The sequence below is a fragment of the Bos indicus x Bos taurus genome, chromosome 8, assembly GCF_003369695.1.
Source record: "Bos indicus x Bos taurus breed Angus x Brahman F1 hybrid chromosome 8, Bos_hybrid_MaternalHap_v2.0, whole genome shotgun sequence".
Lineage (NCBI taxonomy): Eukaryota > Metazoa > Chordata > Mammalia > Artiodactyla > Bovidae > Bos > Bos indicus x Bos taurus.
In genome coordinates this window covers 23,167,022-23,188,907 of record NC_040083.1, presented here as the reverse complement: position 1 = coordinate 23,188,907, position 21,886 = coordinate 23,167,022, and the positions used below count along the sequence as shown (strand labels likewise).

The window sequence follows — 21,886 nt, the reverse complement described above, 5'->3', positions numbered from 1 at the left end:
CAATTGACAGTAGCTGGCCAGGAGATTGGAAAACTGTGAGACTTGGAACTCCGCCATAGCCATCACCATGGATGCTTTTGACTTTTCATGCTTTTCATGTTTATTACAAGAAAAAGGGGAAATGATCAGAGATATTCAAGTTCCTTTCTCAGGACCACACAGGTAGAATATTGTAGAGTTACTGGAACCTGGGTTTATTTGTTTATATGATCTACATAATCATTACAGCAGGGATTAAAAGAAAGGCAAATCCACATGCTTTGGATAAACAATCCCTCATCCCTCCCTTTCACAAAAAGGCAGCAATTAAGGTGAGCCTTGAAAGCTTGGTAGGATTTTATTAGGCATCAAATTAGAGACCCCAGAGGGTGTATGTAGGAGGGTGTAGGGGGAGAGAGCAGGATATCTCTGTCCATAGGTGTTCCGCTTGAGTAAAGTGCTGAGGAAGACGTGATCCAGCCTAGTCTTTGTGACAGAAGTGGCAGCAGCTTCCAGGGTATAGACTAAGGGTAGGTAGGAAGAATGGGGTGAGATTATTTAAAGATATGACATAAGCAAAGATGTATCATTTCGGTTACATTTCAAGTTAGGACAAAAAAAGCATATTCCATGATTCCTTAGAGGTTCACCAATTGATTATGAACTAAATGATCTCCTTTTTTAAATTCTTCTATTGCTGGAGGCTTTAATTCTTTGAGAATGGTGAAAAGCTCTCATTATTTCATCTTTTTTTATGTATATGATCATCTTTATTGTAATTCATGAGTGCATTAAAAACTGATATGGATCTCTTTATTAACATGTAGATTCTCATGGGCTTATACTTTTTACTTTTACTTGAGAATGGTAAAAGGGGCCAACAGCTTAGTATCATCACATCAAGTTCTCAACTCCTGGAAGCCGGGAGGCTCTCTTAGGGTTTCCAGATCACCATACTGTCTGCTGAACTGCCCATGCCCAAGTGTCTTCTGGAATTCCTTATAAATTTCAATAGGCACCTGGCCAACAGAACCCTGTTACTTTGCTTGTTTTTAAGGTGCATTTCCAGGGCTAAACACTGTGCCCAAACATTTTCAAATTGCCCCGGCTAATCTTCCAGGTAGTCTGTTACTCACTTTACTAATCTCCCTGCCAGATTAAGAACCCCAAAGCTTTGTTAACCACAAAGAAGTTAGGCGAGGCTCCTTTTCTCTTCCCAGGTCAAATTATTTGGAATCCCAAAAGAATGCTAGTATCAAAAGTGGAGGACAGTAGTCTTTCCTGAAAAAGCCCTTGTCTTTTGACTTTAGTCTCTACTCTGTGCTTTTTTTAAAAAAAGTTTTCCTACATCTCCTAATTCTTCTTAATTGAAAGGCAGTGTTATTGACATCTGTAGCTGCTGTTACCTGTCTGCTCCAAGTAGCTCCCATCTAGCTGCCATTTAATGAGCACTTGTTACATTCCTCCTGCTGCTAAGCACTCAGCGAACACTGTCAGTCATCAGATTTAATCTCTCTTCAACCCTGACGGGGGCTTCCCAGGTTGCACTAGTGGTAGAGAATCCACCGACCAGTGCAAGAGATAAAAGAGACACGGGTTTGATCCCTGGGTCGGGAAGATCCCCTGGAGAAGGGCATGGCTATCCACTCCAGTATGCTTGCCTAGAGAATTCCATGGACAGAGAGGCTTGGCAGGCTACAGTCCATGGGGTCGCAGAAGAGTTGGCCACAACTGAGCATGCATGCATATGTACAGCCCTGATAGGCTGATTTTTTTACAGCTCTATTGAGTTATAATTTATATTCCATAAAATATGGCTATTTTAAGTGTATAATTTGATGAGTCTTAGTACATTTATTGGAGAAGAAAATGGCAACCCACTCCAGTGTTCTTGCCTGGAGAATCCCAGGGACGGGGGAGCCTGGTGGGCTGCCGTCTATGGGGTCACACAGAGTCGGACACGACTGAAGCAACTTAGCAGCAGCAGCGGTACATTTATACATTTTCATCCATCATCAATAGCATTTCCACCACCCCAAAAAATTCCATTGTGCCTACTTATAGTTAATCCCCCCTCCCAATCTCAGACCCAGGCTACCATTGATCTTCTTTTGGTCTCTATAATTTTGTTACTTTGAAGAACTTTCATATACATTTACATTTTATATAAATTTTAGAAATTCTTTAGAATGGAATCATACAATATGAAAACTTTTGTGTCTGACTTATTTCACCTCTGAGAAGTAGATTTTTTTAAATTGTTTCCATTTTACAGTTTGATAAACTGAGGCAAGTAGAGGTTAAGCAAAGCTTATATAGCTCATCAATGGGAACACTAGCTGACTCAAAAGCCTGTGCTTTGAACACTGTTCTATTAATGCTTTGTTCCTTTTAAATCATTTATAATTCTAACTGCCTGTTTTCTTGATCTCAGATATTTTTCTAGGTTTTAGTTATCCCTCCATTTCTTCTTTAAATCTGTCCTTTTTTTTTTTTAACATTCGTCTTTGATTAGGAATCTTATTACCTTTGTTAATTAACAAATTGTAAATTCATTTTTTTTTTAATTATGTACCTTCTCATTTAAAAAAAAAGATCTGAAATGGCATGTTCTTTAATGTGAAATATTGTGTAACTCATGCAGCTACATTGATCTTTTTAGAAATTTACCGATTTTTGTCAGATTTTATATTATAAAACACTTCTTTCAGACTTGCTGCTCCTTTAGTATCATACTTAACGTTTCTAAGAATTTTTGAAGCCTGCTTCCTTACAGTCTATGGCTCATAGCTCTCATTACCGCACCCCTTCTTAGCCATCCTGAACTCTAAGATGCTATGGTCAGTTTCACATGCTCGACTGGTTCTTCTTGGCTCAGAACTGGCCCCAGAACTCCTGTTCCCCTGATTATTTTCTCATGCTTTCTCGGAAGAAGAAATGAATAATATCAAATATTCTGTTTAGCCTATTTCCAGCAGTTGAGCCTTCATCTCCAGTAGCTTTTCTGGCTAGAGAATGTGACCTTTTAAGACTGAATAGCAACTGTCATGTACTTTGAGAAGTAGCATTTTATTCCCCTCACTGGAAAGACCCAAGATTTGAGATGAGTAGTTCACAGATGGATTGGCAGATGCCATATATCCACACAAGCACCCTAGATCAGAAGTCACTGCAGCAGCTAACATCACAGGCATCGTTGGTCCATTGGCCCATGAAGCTGTGGGGAAATGGGGGTCTAGGAAGCAACCTGAACCTTTTAAAATTTAATTTTACTCGCAGACATGGTGATGACCTAGAGGTTTTGAGCATTACAAACCCAGACTTGCCTGTTTACATCTGACCTCTTCGGTTTCTCTTTCAGCTGAATATCAAGAAATACCTTCTCTTATCTGTGCCTTCATGGATAAAACATGTCTCTGATGAACAGATCGTGGGTTTTGTGGAAAGCTTAATGGTGGCAGTTTTTAAAGCAGCTTCCCCACTCTCCAGTCCTGAGTTACGCCCAAGTGCCTTACAGGGCCTGAGTCAGGCCATGAAACTGCCCAGCCCTTCCCACCACCTCTGGAGTCTGCTCAGCGAAGCTACTAGGAAAATTTTTGACCTCCTGCCAAATAAGATTCGGGTGAGGAACAAAAATATTTGCATTCCTGACAATTTGTGTTTGGGATTTTTTAAAGCCTTTTGGCAAAGTGGGGAGGTGTATGTTTTTAAGAATGTGGTGGGAAGACTAGCAAGAAATAACCACATTCTTCACTAAGAATGTTTGCTTCCAAAATCTAAATCAAGGTTGAAAATTTAGAACCAAAGTTTTGAGCACGCTTTGAAGCAAGGTTAACCAGTGTAGCACCAGGAAATTTGCTCTCAAGTCTTTTACCAAATGCCTGTAGAAGATGAGCAAGTTCAGAAACCCTTACACCTGAGGAATCCTTGGGCGTATTGTCCAACACACTTAATATTTGCATCAGGTGACTTAATACTAGCTTTGCCCCTCCCCCAACAGACTTCTGAAATGTAGTTGTGCAAAGAAGTAGAAAATCCATCTAGAATGATGGGTTCTGATCAGGAGAAAAAAGTACAGGCAGACAAAATACACCAAATAACAGGAAAGATGCTGTCTAAATGATAAAAAATGGGCCACGGGTTTTGGCTTGGTTAAAATTACAATCTCATCAACCGCTGTTCATGGAGATAAGCAAAGCTAAAGATTTGTCAGAGCAGTGAGAATATGCGTGTTATCTTATACTGTATTTTGACATGCTTGGGATTTTTCTTACCAGAGAAATGATCTAGAGCTGTATATCAGTGTAGCAAAGTGCCTCTCGGAAATGACAGATGATGAAGCCGATCGGGTTGCCCAGATTACTGAGGTAATAACATATCCATGTGTTTTTTCATTATTGAGATGGGTATTACAATTGATATGGTTATAGTGTCCTTTTGGCTGAAGCTCATTTTGTTTCATGTTTGTTAGTTACTGGCCAATTTCAGGAAACTCTCTCTTTCACTGAGGGGTCTCATGTCCAGCCTAGTATGGTTGGATATGCAGTAGTATAAATGGGTAGATGAATGAATAACTTTTTTTTCAACTGGAGCATAGTTCCTTTACATTGTTGTGCTAGTTTCTATTGTACAGAGAAATAAATCAGCTATATGTTGTGAACCTATATCCACTCTATTTTGGATTTCCTTCCCATTTAGGTCACCACAGAGCATTAAGTAGAATTCCTTGTGCTATACAGTAGGTTCTCATTAGTTATCTGTTTTATTCATGCTAATGTATATGTGTCAATCCCAGTTTCCCAATTCATCCCACCTCCCCATTCCCTTCTTAGTGTCCATACATTTGTTCTCTATTTCTGCCTTGCAAACAGATTCAGCTGTACTGTTTTTCTAGATTCCATTTATATGCATTAATATACGGTATTTTTCTCCTTCTGATTCACTTCACTGTGTATGACAGTCTCTGGTCCATCCACATCTCTACAAATGACCCAGTTTCATTCCTTTTCAGGCTGAGTAATATATATTCCATTGTATATATGTAGTAGTATAAATGGAAAGATGAATAATAACTTTTTAACCTAACTAATCGCACTTTGTCAAGAACATTTTAGTGTTCCCTATGGGTAAAAAGCATTAGTCTCTCAGTTAGACTCTCCAAAACCCCATGGACTGTAGCCTCTGTCCATTGAATTCTCCAGAAAGATCCCCTGGAGAATTGGATACCCACCCAGTGTTCTTGACTGGTGAATTCCAGGGACAGAGGAGCCTGGCAGGCTACAGTCCATGGGCTTGCAGAGTCGGACATGACTGAGCGACTAAGCACAGCACAGCCCAAGCAATTTAATGAGGAAATGCTTGAGAGAATGCACTCTGGAGCCTCACTGCCCAGGTGCGAAATCCAGTCTCTAATTTACTAGCAATGTGACCTTGGTTAAGTGTCATATTCTTTCTCTGCCTCGGTTTCTTGATCTATAAAAGGGAAATAATAGTGCATACCTATTAGGGTCGTTTTGAGAGTTAAATGACTTAATCCATGTTAAGTTTTGGAAAAGTGCCTGACCCAAGGCAAGGATTCAGTAATAACATTATCATAATTACTGCATTCATGTAAGGTATTATATCTGGTTATTATATTCATGTTGTATAGTTGGAAGTTAATATAATTTGCTTTGTGGTACCTAAAGCTCAAAGTGGCTATGTTACTCACTTGCATTTCTAAAGTGCCATTCAGAACATTGTCACTAGAACATTCTAAATTGTGTTCTGATGTCCCCCAAAGAGTATGTGTTCTGCTGAGCCCTGTGTTTTTCTCTTCATTTCTAGAAAGAACAGAGATAAGAAAGTACAGGTGAAGAGCTGAGACTCCTTGGGTTTCAGTTCTTACTCTGTGTCATTAAGCAAGTTCCCTAACTTCTGTGCTTCAGTCTCCTCATCTGTAAAGGACGTGATAATAGTAATCTATTGCTCAGTGTTACTATGAGAATGAAATGATTAATACAGTGGTCCTCAAACTTTTTGGTCTCAGGGCCATTTTAGTGTCTTAAAAATTATCAAGTACTTCAAAGAGCTTTTGTTTATGTGGGTTATATCTGTCAATGTTTACCATATTAGAAATTAAAACTAGAAAGTTTTTAGAACATTACTTAAAAGTAGTAATAAATCCATTGCATCCTAACATGTAAGAAAATTTTTTTTTCCAAAAAACAGGTTAGTTTAGAAAATTAGAAAAGTGTCATTGTCTTATATTTTGTAAGTCTCCTCAGTGTCTTCATAGAAGACAGCTGGATTTTCAAGGCTGCTACTTCATTCAATCTGTTGTGATGTCATTTTGGTGAAGTGTGTGACGAAAACCCAGCCTCACACAGATACGAAGGTAGAATGGGAAAGAGTGTTAGTAGTCTTTTCAGATAACATGAGGATATCTTTCTTTGATATTGTACCAAAACTCACCAAGTGGTGATTTCTTATAGGTTAGTTGCAATGTGGAATCTGAAAGCAGATCAGTGAACTTCACATACTCTGTTACAGTAAAATCCATTGGTTCTTGGGGTTTTGGATTTTTTACCAATGCATGATTTTATAAGATACTATTGCAAGATCTGTAAGATATATTGGTCATTTGGAAAATATTGAGTCACTAAATTTTGAAAATCTTCCAAATGTTGGTACATTTCATTATAAACATCAGAACATTGTATTTGTCACTATTACTGGCAACCTCATCAGAAAAGTCTTTTATGCATATATGTCTTACATGTATCTTGGGAAGCTGCCAAAGTCATAGTAGCAGATACAGATTTTCCAAAAATCTAATTTTCGCTTAAAAGCACACATTTTGTCATTGGCAGTAACTGCTATCAAGTATTTTCCTTGGAAATGGCAGTCTCACTTCCTTCACTTTTAAAAAATAATCAAATACTCAGTTTTCATAACCATCATTTGTTTTTGAATCATTCTTTCAAGTAAATGGGGGTCTGTGAAAAGAGTGGCTATTTCAGCTCACAACTCACTCTCACAACTTTCTCCTTGAGACGAACATCACACTCGGGGGAGCAGCACAAGACCTTTATGCATACTTCCCACTTGGTCATGCAGAACATTACAAAGATGTGTATTCAAGGGCAGCGGTTTAACAAAACTAGTAATTTTATTGTTTACAAGGATATTTTAAATGAAACTAGCTTTTTAAAAAATTGCCAGTGTCAGTAAAAAATACAATGAATATTACTCCTGTTTGGGGTCTATTATGAATATAGTTTGACCTCACAGACCCTCTCTTCTAAAAGGGTCTTGGGGTCCCCCAGAGGTCTGTGTACCAAACTTTGTGAAATGCCAAATTAACACAGGTTAAGTGCTTCAAATATGCCTGGCACATTGTAAGTACTGTGTTTGTTGGTTATCATTGTTATTATTTGTCTCTACTAAATATCCTCACCAGTTGACCCTTGAAATCATTGATGGTTTTTATGAGAAAGCAGAAGGTGACATTACAACTGTCTATAGGTACATTTTGAGATAGCACACAGGCAGATAGGTTTCACAGTGCAGGAAATAAACAGTTTTAGCATTTGGAGTGGTAATCAACTTCAAACTCACCCTTTCTCTTTTGCCCTTGCCCCAAGGTCCTGTAACAACTTCAGTTAATTCAATAGCAACTGAACAATTTGCTTTTTTGCAGAGTAGCCTAGAAAAGGCTGCCTTTGTCAGGCTCTACTTGGTCTCTCAAGGACGATTCCCCTTGATGGGCTTGACTGATGTGCTCAGTGTCGCTGTCCAGCACCGTGAAAAAGACACACTGGCCTGGATGACGCTGCACAGCTTATACCAGGCACGGATTGTGAGCCACGCCAACACTGGTAAGGCCAGCCCGGGAGCACATCGCGACAGACAAACGTGCCTACCATCTCTTTGAGGTTATCATTGTTTCCTCAACTTAAAAACTAGGTTAGGGCTTCTTGACACAGGTGAGAACTTGGTACCCCCAAATGAGCAGCACCTGGGATAGAAAAGCACAATTACAGCTCACAGCATCAACTCTTCGGAGGTGAGAATAAATTCTGTTGGAGATTTGGATCTCATATTTGGCCCTCCAGGCCCACAGAGACAAGCAGGTTTACCAGGTTGAATCTGCCTGCTTCTGTTTCTCAAACAGATGGATGCTAATGGATTCTGCCTGATGTTTGCATGAACATGGCTTTTGGGTGGTCATTTAACAAACAGAAAAAGAAAGCAGCAACCACAAATTAAATAGTTATTCTAGAGAAGAACTTCTCAGGGGTGAGAAGAATAAAATCTGGACACCCTGAGTACATCCTCACGCCAGAAACTGCAGGCCTGAAGCTCTGCTAATGAATGGTGCAACTTTTAGGCCATTTTAGACATTTATGCTGTAATGAGCATCTAAAGACTGGAGAAGGAAATGGCAACCCACTCCAGTGTTCTTGCCTGGAGAATCCCAGGGACGGGGAGACTGGTGGGCTGCCGTCTATGGGGTTGCAGAGTCGGACGTGACTGAAGCGGCTTAGCAGCAGCAGCAGCAGCAATCATCTAAAGAGAGGGCTCCCTCAACCCAGTGCTCTGTGACAACTTGAAGGGGTTGTCACAGAGCACTTCTTAACCTCCCCTCCCTTCTTAACCCCCTCCCCTCTCCCACCCCTTCCCACCCACTGGTATAAATGTATACCAGTGGCTGATTCATGTTGATGTATGGCAGAGGTCAGCAAATATTGTAAAGCAGTTATCCTCCAGTTAAAAATTAATAGGAGGAAAAAAATAAATAGGGAGCTCCTTCATTTCTCCTCCATGCCTTTGGTCATATGCTTGTAATTTTCCAAATCTGTGTTCAGGTCCTGATCAGATTGGATGTGACTAGAAGGCCCTTGTAAGCCATATTCCCCATCTCTTGTATTTTGAAGGCTATGAGAGAAGACTGACAAATGCAGTTTAAATACTCTTTGCAAGATTGTGTAGGAAATTTTGATTCCTCTTCCTCGCTGGCAACTGAGATAGTTGTCTCCTGCACATTAGTGCCTGCCCAAAGAATAGTGAACCTGTGATGAAAAATGAGATTTTTTCACTCGACCTCAGAAGTATATTTATCCGGTAGAAAACCAGTTCAGTTCAGTCGCTCAGTCGTGTCCGACCCTTCGCAACCCCATGAATCGCAGCATGCCGGGCCTCCCTGTCCATCACCAACTCCCGGAGTTCACTCAGACTCAGGTCCATCGAGTCAGTGATGCCATCCAGCCATCTCATCCTCTGTCGTCCCCTTCTCCTCCTGCCCCCAATCCCTCCCAGCATCAGAGTCTTTTCCAATGAGTCAGCTCTTCGCATGAGGTGGCCAAAGTACTGGAGTTTCAGCTTCAGCATCATTCCTTCCAAAGAAATCCCAGGGCTGATTTCCTTCAGAATGGACTGGTTGGATCTCCCTGCAGTCCAAGGGACTCTCAAGAGTCTTCTCCAACACCACAGTTCAAAAGCATCAATTCTTCGGCGCTCACCTTAGGTGTTCCCAATTAAGCATGCCGATGCTGCTAAGTCGCTTCAGTTGTGTCTGACTCTGTGAGACCCCACAGACGGCAGCCCACCAGGCTCCCCCGTCCCTGGGATTCTCCAGGCAAGAACACTGGATGGGTTGCGATTTCCTTCTCCAATGCATGAAAGTGAAAAGTGAAAGTGAAGTCCCTCAGTCGTGTCTGACTCTGTGCGACCCCATGGACTGCAGCCCACCAGGCTCCTCCGTCCATGGGATTTTCCAGGCAAGAGTACTGGAGTGGGGTGCCATTGCCTTCTCTGAATTAAGCATGAAGATACTTGAAAGAAACAGATTTGATATTGCCTTTGGTCATAACCCGTTGGCCTTCAAATTTAGTTTGAATTTTCAAGTGGCAAGAATTTTGAAAATGGCAAGAGTAGGAAAGTGCTTCCTTCATTTTTTTAATCTTTTTTGCTTTTTTTGTCTTATTCACCTAATACTAGTGTGGTTAACCTCTTTGGGTCATAGATCATTTTCAGGTGGGGTGCAAATCCCCCTTCAATATGTGCGTGTAAGTACTGGCACAAACATGGTGCCGTTTTCCTCATGCACTAAATTTTGAAGATCTTTCCAAGTAGTCTTTGCTGTACTGGGAATCCTCATTTTTGAAAGGAAAAAATAATATTTATGTTAATGTTTGTTCTTTATTTAGCTTACTACAGCTGGGTTTTGGTTTTGGCGCTTTTTTTTTAATGTCTTTAAGATAGGTATTCTGTATGATTTTGTCATAAATTGAGAACTTTAAGCAAGAGAGGACTATAAGAACAATTAATTATCAAAGATTTAACACTACTAACCCGTGGGCATGCCCCGTTTCTCCCAGTGTTTAATTAAATGCATTTGACCATTTTATCAGGTTCGAAGAATAAATTTAGCTTTTAAAAATAAAGACCAAAATAAGGTCATCTGATGTGAACAGTATCAAAAAAAAAATCTCTCTTGAGTGAGAACAAGTCTCAGGTAGCATCAGAGGACTTGTAACTGTTGCAGAGAGTCCTCAGCGGGTTGTTCGCTTTAGTTATGATAATTATTGTCGATCTATCTTACACTGCAAAGAAAAACCATGGTCTGGTAATACATGTCCTTTTGTTTCAGGCGTGTTGAAGAGAATGGAGTGGCTCTTGGAACTGATGGGTTATATCAGAAATGTTGCTTACCAGTCAACGTCTGTTCAGAACGTGGCTCTTGACGAGGTACAGTCTAGAGGAGTCATTTGTGGCTTTCTTAAAATACAGAGTATATTTAGTCTCCCAAAAGAGGAACATGTTGCTGCTTGCAGCTCTCTTTTCTCCCTTTATTTTTGGGAAATAAGGATGACAATTCTCTAACATCACAGAAAATGGGTGTTCTTACCAGAATCTTGAAGATGCCCACAGCTGCCCTTTGAAAAATATTTTCAGCAGAATACCTCCCTTGACAGGCAGCACACAGAAGTTCTAGCTGGGGGGGAATCTAGGGTCCTGTGCACCTGAGCTGGATCCCACAAAGACTGTGGGGTCCAGGGCTCTGGCCTCCACCGTGGTCCAGAGCTTGGCTTTAAACACTTGGTTTGAAGGGGTTCCTGAAGTGTGTGCAAGTAATCTGTGTTTGTGCCAGTACTTACACGCACATATTGAAGGGGAATTTGCACCTCACCTGAAAATGATCTATGACCCAAAGAGGTTAACCATCACTAGTATTAGGTGAATAAGACCAGAAAAAATAAAGATTAATGAAAAAAATGAAGGAAGCACTTTCCTATTCTTGCCATTTTCTTGACTCAGCTGTGCATTTTTTTTTTTTTTTTTGGTATTTTTCCATAGCCATGTTTTATAGGCCTGCTGTTTACTTGTGTGAGTAAAATATGTGTAACCTGGGATATTGTTTGATATTCTGCCCAGCTTTTCTCCAGAGCTGTGTGTCTTTTTGAAATTTTCATTAATGAGATTAGGCATTTTAAGAGATTGAGGGGTACTTTTTAAGCTTTTTTTGAGCTTTCCTCGTATTTCCAAAGTTTATATTAACTTTCTCTGCTTTCTTACAAAAATCGTTTGAAACTTAGAAAATATAAATAAGCAGAAAGAATCATTTAAATCACAGTAATGCAGTAACTCAGAGGTAGCCCTTGTTATCATCATTTCTACGTGTCTAGTCTATAAAATCTAAATGCATGGATTCTAAACAGATTTTTTTTAATGCATATGGAAAGTCATATGTTGTTTCTGTTCAAAAACAGAATATACTATACATATTTTTTAAGTTTTGGCCACATGATAATAAACCTTAATATCCCTGTTCATATCTCTCTTAATTAATTTTTAAATCTCTTTGAAAACACCAAAACAGAGGAGGAATGTTTGGATCTCAGTATGATTAGGCATTAAATAAATTATGTTCCTCTTGAAATGTTAGAACAATAATAATGAAACTGTTGGGCCTTCTCTACTTACGAAAGAGGATCCTTCAAACCTTCTGAAAGCCCAGAATGTCTCTTCATTAAGCATGGAAACGGTCTGCTATCCCATCCAGTTCCTCTTCTGGGGTAGGGGAGGGGCAGGAGGAAGGCTTCGGCGAGGGGGAAGATAGCATTTCCTCCCGACGCGAGCTGTGTGTGAACACGTGGTACTTTGCAGTTAAAGTCTGTGACCTAACCCTGTTTCTGCTTTGCCATAGGCTTTGGACTTCTTGTTGCTGATATTTGCAGCCGCAGTGGTTGCATGGGCAGATCACGCTGCCCCTCTCCTCCTTGGCCTCAGTGCCAGTTGGTTGCCATGGCACCAGGAAAATGGCCCAGCTGGGCCAGCATCAAGCTTGCTTGGCAGGAGTCCATTACACAGGGTCACTCTGCAGGAGGCTGTCACTCTCCTTCCCAGTAGCATGCCTCTTCTGCTGCAGAAAGAGCCATGGAAGGAACAGACCCAGAAGGTGAGGCGGGCAGCCACCTGCTTCAGGGCAGCCAGCCGTTTTCTCTTCGGCAGCTTCTGCTGTAGAATTGCAGTGGGAGATAAGTGAAACCTGAATCACACGACAGGCTTTCTTACTCAGTCTCAGATCTCAGCCAGATGCAGGGCCTCAGAGATTGAGCGTAGCTCAGGCTCAGGGTAACTGCTCACTGAAAACAACAGTGATAGTGGCAACAACTTGCTTACAGTTGGGGCTGAGGCGGAGAGAAAAGCTTGTGCTTGCCTTCATTTGTTGAAGACTTACGTGTTCTTGATATTGGGGATAAAGGATGAGTAACTCTGAAGGCTCAAAATTTCCTAGTGAGGACAGACAAGAAGGCAAGTTCAAAATTGCAAGATGGTACAATAAGGATGAGCTTCCCCGGTGGCTCTCAGTGTTAAAGAATCCACCTGCCAATGCAGGAGACCCAGGTTTGATCCCTGGGTTGGGACAATCCCCTGGAGTAGGACATGGCAACCCACTCCAGTATTCTTCCCTGGAAAATTCCATGGGCAGAGTGGCCTGGTGGGCTACAGTCCATGGGGTCACAAAGAATCGGACATGACAGAGCATGCTCACACGTGATAAGGATACAGTTGATGAACAAGGGAGGGGGTGATCAACAATGCGTGGGGGAAATCCGGAGAGCTGTGAATCTGGAGTACCCATCTTTTACCATATTTAAGGTTCCCCACAGCTCATTCCATGTAGTAGCCACATTCCAGGTGCTTCTGGCCTGTGCTAGATACCATGGGGAGATCTGTAAAGGCCTAATGTCATCACCTTTGCCCTCAGGAAAACACAAACTATAGGGAGTACCTTTTGGTTTTTAATAGAGTTTCCCCAGGCTACTAGCTGTCCTGCAGAGCATATGAAAATGAGGTACATCTATATTTCTCATTGCATGGCTCTAACATATCTTGAATTGTCAATTGAAGGATTTTTTTGAGTCCCGTTTAATCAAACTGGATCTTTATGAGGTTGAAAGCTTACAGCCAACTTTGTGGCTTACTTGTAAAATCTGAACCTTAGTCTTTAAAAATATTTCTGAACTGTGGACCCACAGTTCAGCCATGAACAACTCCATTGAACATCTCAAATAAAATGCCTTTGTTTTCTTAAACCTGATAAGCATTAGTGTTATTACCTCTAATTTTGTATTTTCTTTTTCACTTTAATTATTTCTGGTCTGGGACACCCTGTTCATTTTGGACTACAATGTAGATAGATATCTTGCATCTATTACATATTTGTAGTACTTATTTACTTACCAGCAGGATATGATAAACCAAAATTGAGGAAAAGAAAATAAGAAAAATTTTAATTAAAGCACGGAATTAGGAATATTTTATTTTTCTGTTTTCTTTTCAACCCACAGTCTATGTCCAAAATTAAAATGCCTAGTACCTATGACTAGTGTTTTTTAGTGAGTCAAGATAGGGAACATTCAGTCAATGAAATTACCCAGTATCTAATTCAAAAACAATTTTGGCTATGCCTGGGAGATCAGTCAAACTCATGAGTACGTGGAGTTTCTACCTTGTTTGCAGGATTTATTTGCAGTTAACATGCTTGGGTCTACCTAGCAAATTGTCTTATGCCTTTTCTGTTGCATTTCAACTTGGCTTCATATCCATTTGGGCACAAACTATTCATAGCTACAGAAACATATTTTAGTAACAGGGGCTTACAGCTGATGTGTTTACCCATTTGCTACCCACCTAGGAGCCTAGGCCTGATGCACATGGAACCAGGTGGCGGGCAGCATGGTGTGAAGAAGGAGTGTGAGGCTTTGAAGCCAGATGTACTTGGGTTCAGATCTTGACTCTGCCAGTCATGGGGAGTGGACTTGGGCAAGGCACTTACCCTTTCTGGGGCCTCTTAGAGTGATGAGAAAGAATGTTCATGGCACACCAGAGGCCCTCTGGGCCCCTGTCTACCCCACTCTTAAACTATAGTAACTCCCAGGATAATCAGCGAAAGAAGGAGGTTTGACTTTGCTGAGTCATTTAACTGAGGGCTGTCTCCAACATTTCCATCCCTTGTGCCTGGTCACATCTCCTCTTCACTCTCCCAGCCCAGGCAGGTATTATCTGGGGACTACTGTCCTTGTTAGGCACATATGCAGGTCCAAGGGTTTGAATGATGTCTTACCAATCCTGAGATTGTTTATCTGATACAATTCTTCATTTTCACTCTAGTTCATTGACTGGCTGTTCAGCATCATGGAAAGCCCTAAGGAAGGACTCTCAGCAAAATCCAAGGATCTTTTAAAAGGTATTACTTTCATCCTTTATACCCAGCATAGGTGAAAACCATCCAGTGTTGTCTGTACTAGAGAACAGCATCCTAGTGTATGCTGGCTCCTGAAAGGGCTCATCTTGGTGCAATTTAGAGAAGTAATCTGAAGCTGTCACCAATATGGCATTTTTGAATTAGAAAGTGGATTTATTATTATTATTATTTTTTTTTTTTTTAGTTTTCTGTTTTTTTTTTATTTTATTTTTAAACTTTACAATATTGTATTAGTTTTGCCAAATATCGAAATGAATCTGCCACAGGAGAAGAGTTTCATGGCCTTTAATTTTTATTTAAGTGGTTTTTTAATGTTTTATTGTGATCATAAAATGATTGAATAAAAATTAGAAAATTCAGAAAAGTAAAAAAGAATAAGCAAAAAGGAATCCAGAATCCCATTGCGCAATGACAATTTTGATTATTTTTCCTAAGTGTTACCCCCTTTATGTGTAAGTTTTAACATTGTTATAATCATAGCCAATTGAAAAATGTACATACACACTTTGAGTACTGCCTTTTTTTACTTTAAAATTATTAGAAGCATTTTAACCTATTCTTATACTAGCTTCATAAGTATTTTTCATGGCTGTATAGTATTTTGCCAGGGGAATTGGACATTTCCCATGCTTCCAGGCATTAAGATGGTTTTCATGTTTTTTATTGGAGAAGGAAATGGCAACCCACTCAAGTGTTCTTGCCTGGAGAATCCCAGGGATGGAGAAGCCTGGTGGGCTGCCGTCTATGGGGTCATACAGAGTCAGACCCGACTAATGCGACTTAGCAGCAGCAGCATGTTTTTTATACATCTCTGCTGCTGCTAAGTCACTTCAGTCGTGTCCGACTCTGTGCAACCCCATAGACGGCAGCCCACCAGGCTCCCCAGTCCCTGGGATTCTCCAGGCAAGAACACTGGAGTGGGTTGCCATTTCCTTCTCCAATGCATGAAAGTGAAAAGTGAAAGGAAAGTCACTCAGTCGTATCCGACTCTTTGTGACCCCATGGACTGCAGCCTACCAGGCTCCTCTGTCCATGGGATTTTCCAGGCAAGAGTACTGGAGTGGGGTGCCATTGCCTTTTCCTTATACATCTCTATTGACTGTTAAACTATGACTGCAGGATCCACAAATATAAGCTATCTTTCTGTGCAAATTACATGGATGTTTTTACTCAAACCTCAAACATCTTCTGGGTGTTGGTTCTGTGGTCCGAGACAGCTTGTACTGTCATCCACATCTTGGGACTTGGGGGTCAGGATCCTCCCAGTGGCTGCCACTGATGCCCCTGACATGCTTTAAGTTACTGCACTGGAAAGTCTTACCTTGGGAAAGTTGCCTGTTGGCCTACCCTTGTGATAACTGACCATATTTTGCTTTAAGTACGGCGTATTGTATTGATTGCCTAACAAGCAAGAATTATCTAATGTATTGTTCCTACCTCTAATGTGGGTGGCAGGGCATGTGTAGGAAGGTGATTCTGATCAACCACAGAGCTTCACTGAGGATCAGAGCAGTGGTCTGACATATTTTCACTTGACCATTCCCAAGAAACTTGCTACTAGGACTTCCTCTACTTATTTTCCTTGGGGAGTTTGGACTCATTTTAAGGGCCATGCGTCCATGATACCATTGGTTGTTCCCAACATATGCTGTCTTAAGTCATGAAGATAACAGTTAATTCCAGTGAGACAAATTGTTATTTGGGTCAAGGAAGTACATGTTCACTTGGTCATATATTCAAGGGCTTATTAGAGTCACACATAATTATTGTGTAACTCTGGCTTATCTTCATTCTCTCACACTATAATACTTAAAAAATATATCAATATATTGATATTTATATTCATATTCTAAAATAAGATATATAATAAGTTACCTAGAGGGATTATACACAACTTCCTTACTTTAAATTGAGCCCATGAAATCCTAATTTCATTACAGGATCAGTTTGTTTACCTTTTAATAAGACATTTAGTGGAAAAGTCATATTCGTGTAGAAAAGTGCTCAAGTAGATTTTTACAAAGGGAACATACCTATGTAGTCAGCACTTGGATTAAGAAAAAGAGCAACATCAGCATCCCAGAAGTCAGTTTGTTTTAATTCTGTGGAACTTCCCACTAACTGGTTGCATAGTAACTTAAAACAGACCTTTTCCTCAACCTTTACTAATGGCTTCTTCCATTAAAATTCTATCTAAGGCATGATAGTCATTCTTAAAGATTAGCCAAGCAGGAACAAGTCAAGTTCTGTTCTGACACCTTTTTGATCTAAATGATCTTTTCAAATGTAACTGCACCAAATGAAACAGTGTGCTTTTTTTTTGTCCCCTTTAGCTACCCTGCTGTCCTTGAGAGTTCTCCCAGAGTTTAAGAAGAAAGCTGTATGGACCAGAGCCTATGGTTGGTGAACAGCTTCACAGTAGCCAGCAGCATTCTCAGCTGGATGAGGAAAACCATATAGGCAGAAGGAATTTTTCAGAATTCGTGTCTGGGATTGCTGAGACATGATGCAGAGAGCTCAAGGGCATGAAAGGGTGGCCACAAAACTCACAGTTTGAACAGTGCATGCCTGGAGAGGTTGCTTTGGTATCCAGGCCAGTTGAGACTGAAATAAGAACTTGAATTTTATTTGGCTGAGATCTGAAGGTTTTCTTTTGTGAAAATTTGACTATCTCATCTCCTCCCTGCTAAATTCTAGTAAAACAATCTTGTGAAATCTGTGCATGTTGACTTTTGCTTTAAGGCATGGTGGAAGTTTAGCTCACAAAACCAAACTATAGTGGTGACGGCGGAATCTGTTTCCCATGAAGTCTCTAGAGGATATTCATTGACTCAATAAGTTAGACATGTTTTCTTATTCTTACTGCTAAAACACTCTTAGAACTGCTCTACATGCTTAAATAATAAGCATGGTGTTAACCATTGCTAAATCAGACCCAAAAGTGGTGGCTATAATTTTTTATGCTTGAGTCTCTTGAATGCAAGTGAAAGTTACCCAGTTCAGAATAAGAAAGGAAAGGTGTCTTTGCTCATAGGTATGGTGGAAGCAGCATGGGGTGTAGGGGGGCACTCTAACTGACCAGGCTTGGGCCATATGTCCATCCACCTGAACTGGGTTCCCCCAGAAGAAAGGTGATGGGATGCTAGGCAAGCAAAAAATGGCAAATAGCTCCTCGAAAGATCAAAAGATTATATGTTTTTAATACGTACAAATCTCGATCTTAATTAGGGTGACTGGTGGCATAATGGCTAGTAAATGAAGGAATGTGACAGTATCCTTAAGGGTTGGATTTTACTCAGGGGCTCAGAATCAGCCAGGAATTTAATTTTGCTCTGATTGCTAATTATTATTCCTTCATGCAGCCATTAATCAGGGCAGTCTTTAGCCAATCATATAAACACAGTGATACAAGTGTATATGGCATTACTGGGGAGAAAAGGTGTGCCACTGGAATAATATACCTCTGTGGCATGTACCTTCATGTTGTCACCAAGCCTACCTACCACTTGGGTTAAAAACAGCTCTACTAAAGTTCCAAATATATGGATTTATGATTCCAGGTGTCAAATATTTGTGGTTCACTGGGTAATTCACACTCTGTTTCCAGGTCACAGCGCTTTCTTTTGCTGAACTCCGTAGGGTGCCGAGACACTTACAGAAAAGGAGGAAAGGAAGTACTTAACTCAGGTAGTACTTAACTGCATCACCAGTATTTCATTTCTATTACCTCCCTAGAGGCTGAGCCACAGGGAAATGAGTTTTAAGGAAGCAGAAATTGAGAACATTTCTGTGAGAAGCCAGTCTCTCCCTCTCTCCCACCCACCTTGACTCTCTCATATTTCCTACCAATGAGAGGCTGAAATTCTTCTAACATTTATTACTAGGTATCAAGAGTATAAATGACTAGAGTTTCTCTTGCATTATCTTATTTTACCCTTACAATTACTAATAATACTATAAAGAGGCATTATTCTCTATTTTTAAATGAAGAAAACATCTAATACATAGCTGAGCTACTACCCTTAGGAATCAAGGTTCTAGAACCCCAGGCCCAGAGCTTTCTACTGCATCAGGCTTGTCAGCACCCACTTTCGGATGAAAATTCCCACCAAAGATTACACTTCATTCATGCTAAATATAGATTGCTAGAATCAGATAAAAGAAACCCCCTGCCTCATATTAATAAGCCTCTGGAATTGGGAAGCTCAGAGTTACAGTGTAAAAGAGCAGGTCCTGAAGGACATTACATTTCCAGCCAGCTGGCAAACGTGGGTGGCAGTAAGAATAGTGAAGAGGAAGTGGGCGCTGACCAACTACTCTGACATCCCCACCCCCTACAAGTCAGCAGAAAGACTTGCTGATGCTCACGAGAGGGATGAAGAATCAGCCCAGTCTTCCAGACCCAGACTGCCTTGTTCAATTCGGCCCGGTTTCTTCTCAATCAGGCTTTGTCCTTGCTCCTGCCCTGACAAGAAAACAGAAGAGTACAAAAGGGAGGAAATAAAATCTATCCGTATCCTGTCTTCCCTAGCTCCCCTCTTTGTTTTCAGCAGTCTTATGTTTAAGATTCATAGGATTTTCCTATTCATGGGAAGCACTAAAGAGTCTCAACTGTCAGATTCTAAATCTGAAGCTCTAAAGGTTCTAAACTCCAACTATTCTAAGGATGTAGCCCACTGGTATAATAAGACCCTTTTCTCCTGGTTACCTGTCTCACCTCAGTAAGAATGAAGGTATTCCTTTAGGATATTTTAGTTTGTTCTCCAAAAGCCAGAAGTCTCTGCTTTTTTGAGACCAGTCTATATACAAAAGGAAAAGCTCCGAACTATATACAAAAGGAAAAGTTTCCTTGTAAGTCATCTTCTGTTAGTTTTTGAAATCACAGTTGCCAAGACAAATAGTATGCTGGGGTATACTAACAAAGCATTGTGTGGGATTAAGTCTGTGTTGTGTGTCTCGGATGTACCCAAACAGTCTGACCCTTGATTTGAAAAGTATATGTTTGAGACAGATGTTGGGATCCATGCAAGTGCCTAAAATCTTTGTGTTTTATTTGTAATGTAATGGCTCCATGGTAACTAACAAGCTGTTAATAACCTTTTTTAAGTTAATTGCCACAAGTTCTCCAAAATGATTTTAACCAAAGATGATATTATAATTCTATAAAGGGTAAGTCTTTGTTAAGGACACAACTGCTATCTTGAACTATCTTAGTTACTTTGAAAGCAAGAAGTAGTTTTAGATTTGGGGTAAACATTTTAGCAAATTGCTGTTTTAGAAGAGAAATCTGAGCATGTGGTTAAGAGCCTTCATTAAAAGCCAGAGTTGTAAGCCCAGTCTTTAGGTCTCTGCCCTCAACCAGCCTATTGGAAGCTGCAGGCATTCCGAATGGAACCAGAGGACAGAATGTGGCGGTGACAGTTCACAGCCTTCACCACTCTTCTGGAAAGATACCTCACAGCATCATCCTCAGGTGTAAATCACTGCTGTGGTGCTGGACAAGATAATTTGCTTTTATATTTTCTGGAAAGAAATGCTTTATTCTAATCCTAGAAACTTTTAAGTCTCATCTTTTTAATATATGATGCAGTGTAATCTATTAATCTTCATAAAACAAAATTCTTTGAAACTGCAATTTAGAAAGAGCATCGTTTCTTGTCAGACACAGGGAACTTGTGAAATAATTTCCAAGCTGTTAGAAATGGTAATGAATAAAAATGACATTGATGACTCCATGACTTTGGTTTTACTTCTCATATGAAAGAAGTAACCCACCTAACAAAGTAGTTGTGAGAGCTGAAAGAATTCAGAAATATGCTTCATAAATTCTAAAATGTAAAAGAAATGCTTTCATTTTTGTACATTTCCCTGACAATAAATAGTAGCTATAATGCTTGAAATGGGCCTGACACCTTATATGCTGGGACTTGGGAAGATAACGGAAACATCTTAAGTAAATACATTTTGTTAATAGAAGCAAGTAGCACATTAAAGAAAGATTTACATACGTTTCTTTAAAAAAAACCCCTCTATATTGTGTCTTCTGAACATGAGGTGACCTTTGAGATAAATCCAAAAAAATCACCTAGTTAATCTGATATGTTTACTAAAATGTAGTTTTTTCTGGATATTGTAGTAGTAATCCATAAACTCAGAGTTGCACAATTGTGTCTACTATGTACCACAATACAAGGTTCTGGAGTACAAAGTAAACAAGACATGACATTTTTTGCCCTTGTGGAGTTTACATTCAGAAAATATAAATCAGTAAAACATCATGTAATAAAAGCCTCTACTGCTAAGTTGCTTCAGTCGTGTCCAACTCTGTGTGACCCCATAGACGGCAGCCCATCAGGCTCCCCCGTCCCTGGGATTCTCCAGGCAAGAATACTGGAGTGGTTGCCATTTCCTTCTCCAATGCATGAAAGTGAAAAGTGAAAGTGAAGTCGCTCAGTCGTGTCCGACTCTTAGCAACCCCATGGACTGCAGCCTTCCAGGCTCCTCCATCCATGGGGTTTTCCAGGCAGGAGTACTAGAGTGGGGTGCCATTGCCTTCTCCGATAAAAGCCTCTAGGAAACATAAATTTCCTATGTCTGTATGGCTATTTATAATTTACAAAGATTTATTTACTTTACCATATTTCATTTGCTCTTTACAACCTTGGGCAGTTGAGAAAATTAGAACTCAGAGTCATTCAGTTAGTAAGTACTGGGTCTGCATTTGAAATCACAACCAATGTTCTTGAGAGGACTGTGCAGGATGGCAGAGCAGAAGGACCCTGAGCTCACCTCCTCTCACAGGTGCACCCAAATCACAACTATGTGCAGAACAACCATCAGTGAAAAAGCCAGAAGCTACCAGAAAAGGTATTTTACAACTTAATATATAAAGAAGGAGCCATAAGACAAGTAGGGATAACAGAACTGTGATACAGTCAAATCTCACAACAACCCCCCCTTCTCGGTTAGGTGATCCAAAAACAGAGTAATAGCAATTGCAAAGTTTCTCCCAAAGGAGTGAGAGGTCCCACATTTAGCTCCCTAGCCCAGGAATCCTGCACCAGGAAGATAAGCCCCCAGAGCATTTGGCTTTCAGGGCCAGCAGGGCTTACTTTAGGGAGTCCCAGGGGGCTGGGGGAAATAAAGACTTCA

General features: G+C 40.4%; 1 protein-coding gene and 1 long non-coding RNA gene across 3 annotated transcripts in view; one reads left to right on the top strand and one right to left on the bottom strand.

Moving 5' to 3' along the window:
- Nucleotides 1–20,634, top strand: part of FOCAD (focadhesin) — a 305,616-nt gene extending 284,982 nt beyond the window's left edge. For both annotated transcript variants that reach the window (XM_027549147.1, XM_027549148.1), the window contains 7 exons: nucleotides 3,341–3,601; nucleotides 4,257–4,346; nucleotides 7,661–7,838; nucleotides 10,613–10,710; nucleotides 12,170–12,421; nucleotides 14,641–14,716; nucleotides 17,068–20,634. In XM_027549147.1, the coding sequence (XP_027404948.1) occupies nucleotides 3,341–3,601; nucleotides 4,257–4,346; nucleotides 7,661–7,838; nucleotides 10,613–10,710; nucleotides 12,170–12,421; nucleotides 14,641–14,716; nucleotides 17,068–17,141 (1,029 nt within the window). In that variant the 3' untranslated portion in view covers nucleotides 17,142–20,634. The remainder of the gene's footprint in view (nucleotides 1–3,340; nucleotides 3,602–4,256; nucleotides 4,347–7,660; nucleotides 7,839–10,612; nucleotides 10,711–12,169; nucleotides 12,422–14,640; nucleotides 14,717–17,067) is intronic.
- Nucleotides 319–12,177, bottom strand: LOC113896998. Its single transcript, XR_003512209.1, has 2 exons — nucleotides 11,947–12,177; nucleotides 319–503 (listed from the first exon to the last, which is right to left on the bottom strand). It is a non-coding gene; the product is annotated as an uncharacterized LOC113896998 (long non-coding RNA).
- Nucleotides 20,635–21,886: the final 1,252 nt, after the last annotated feature.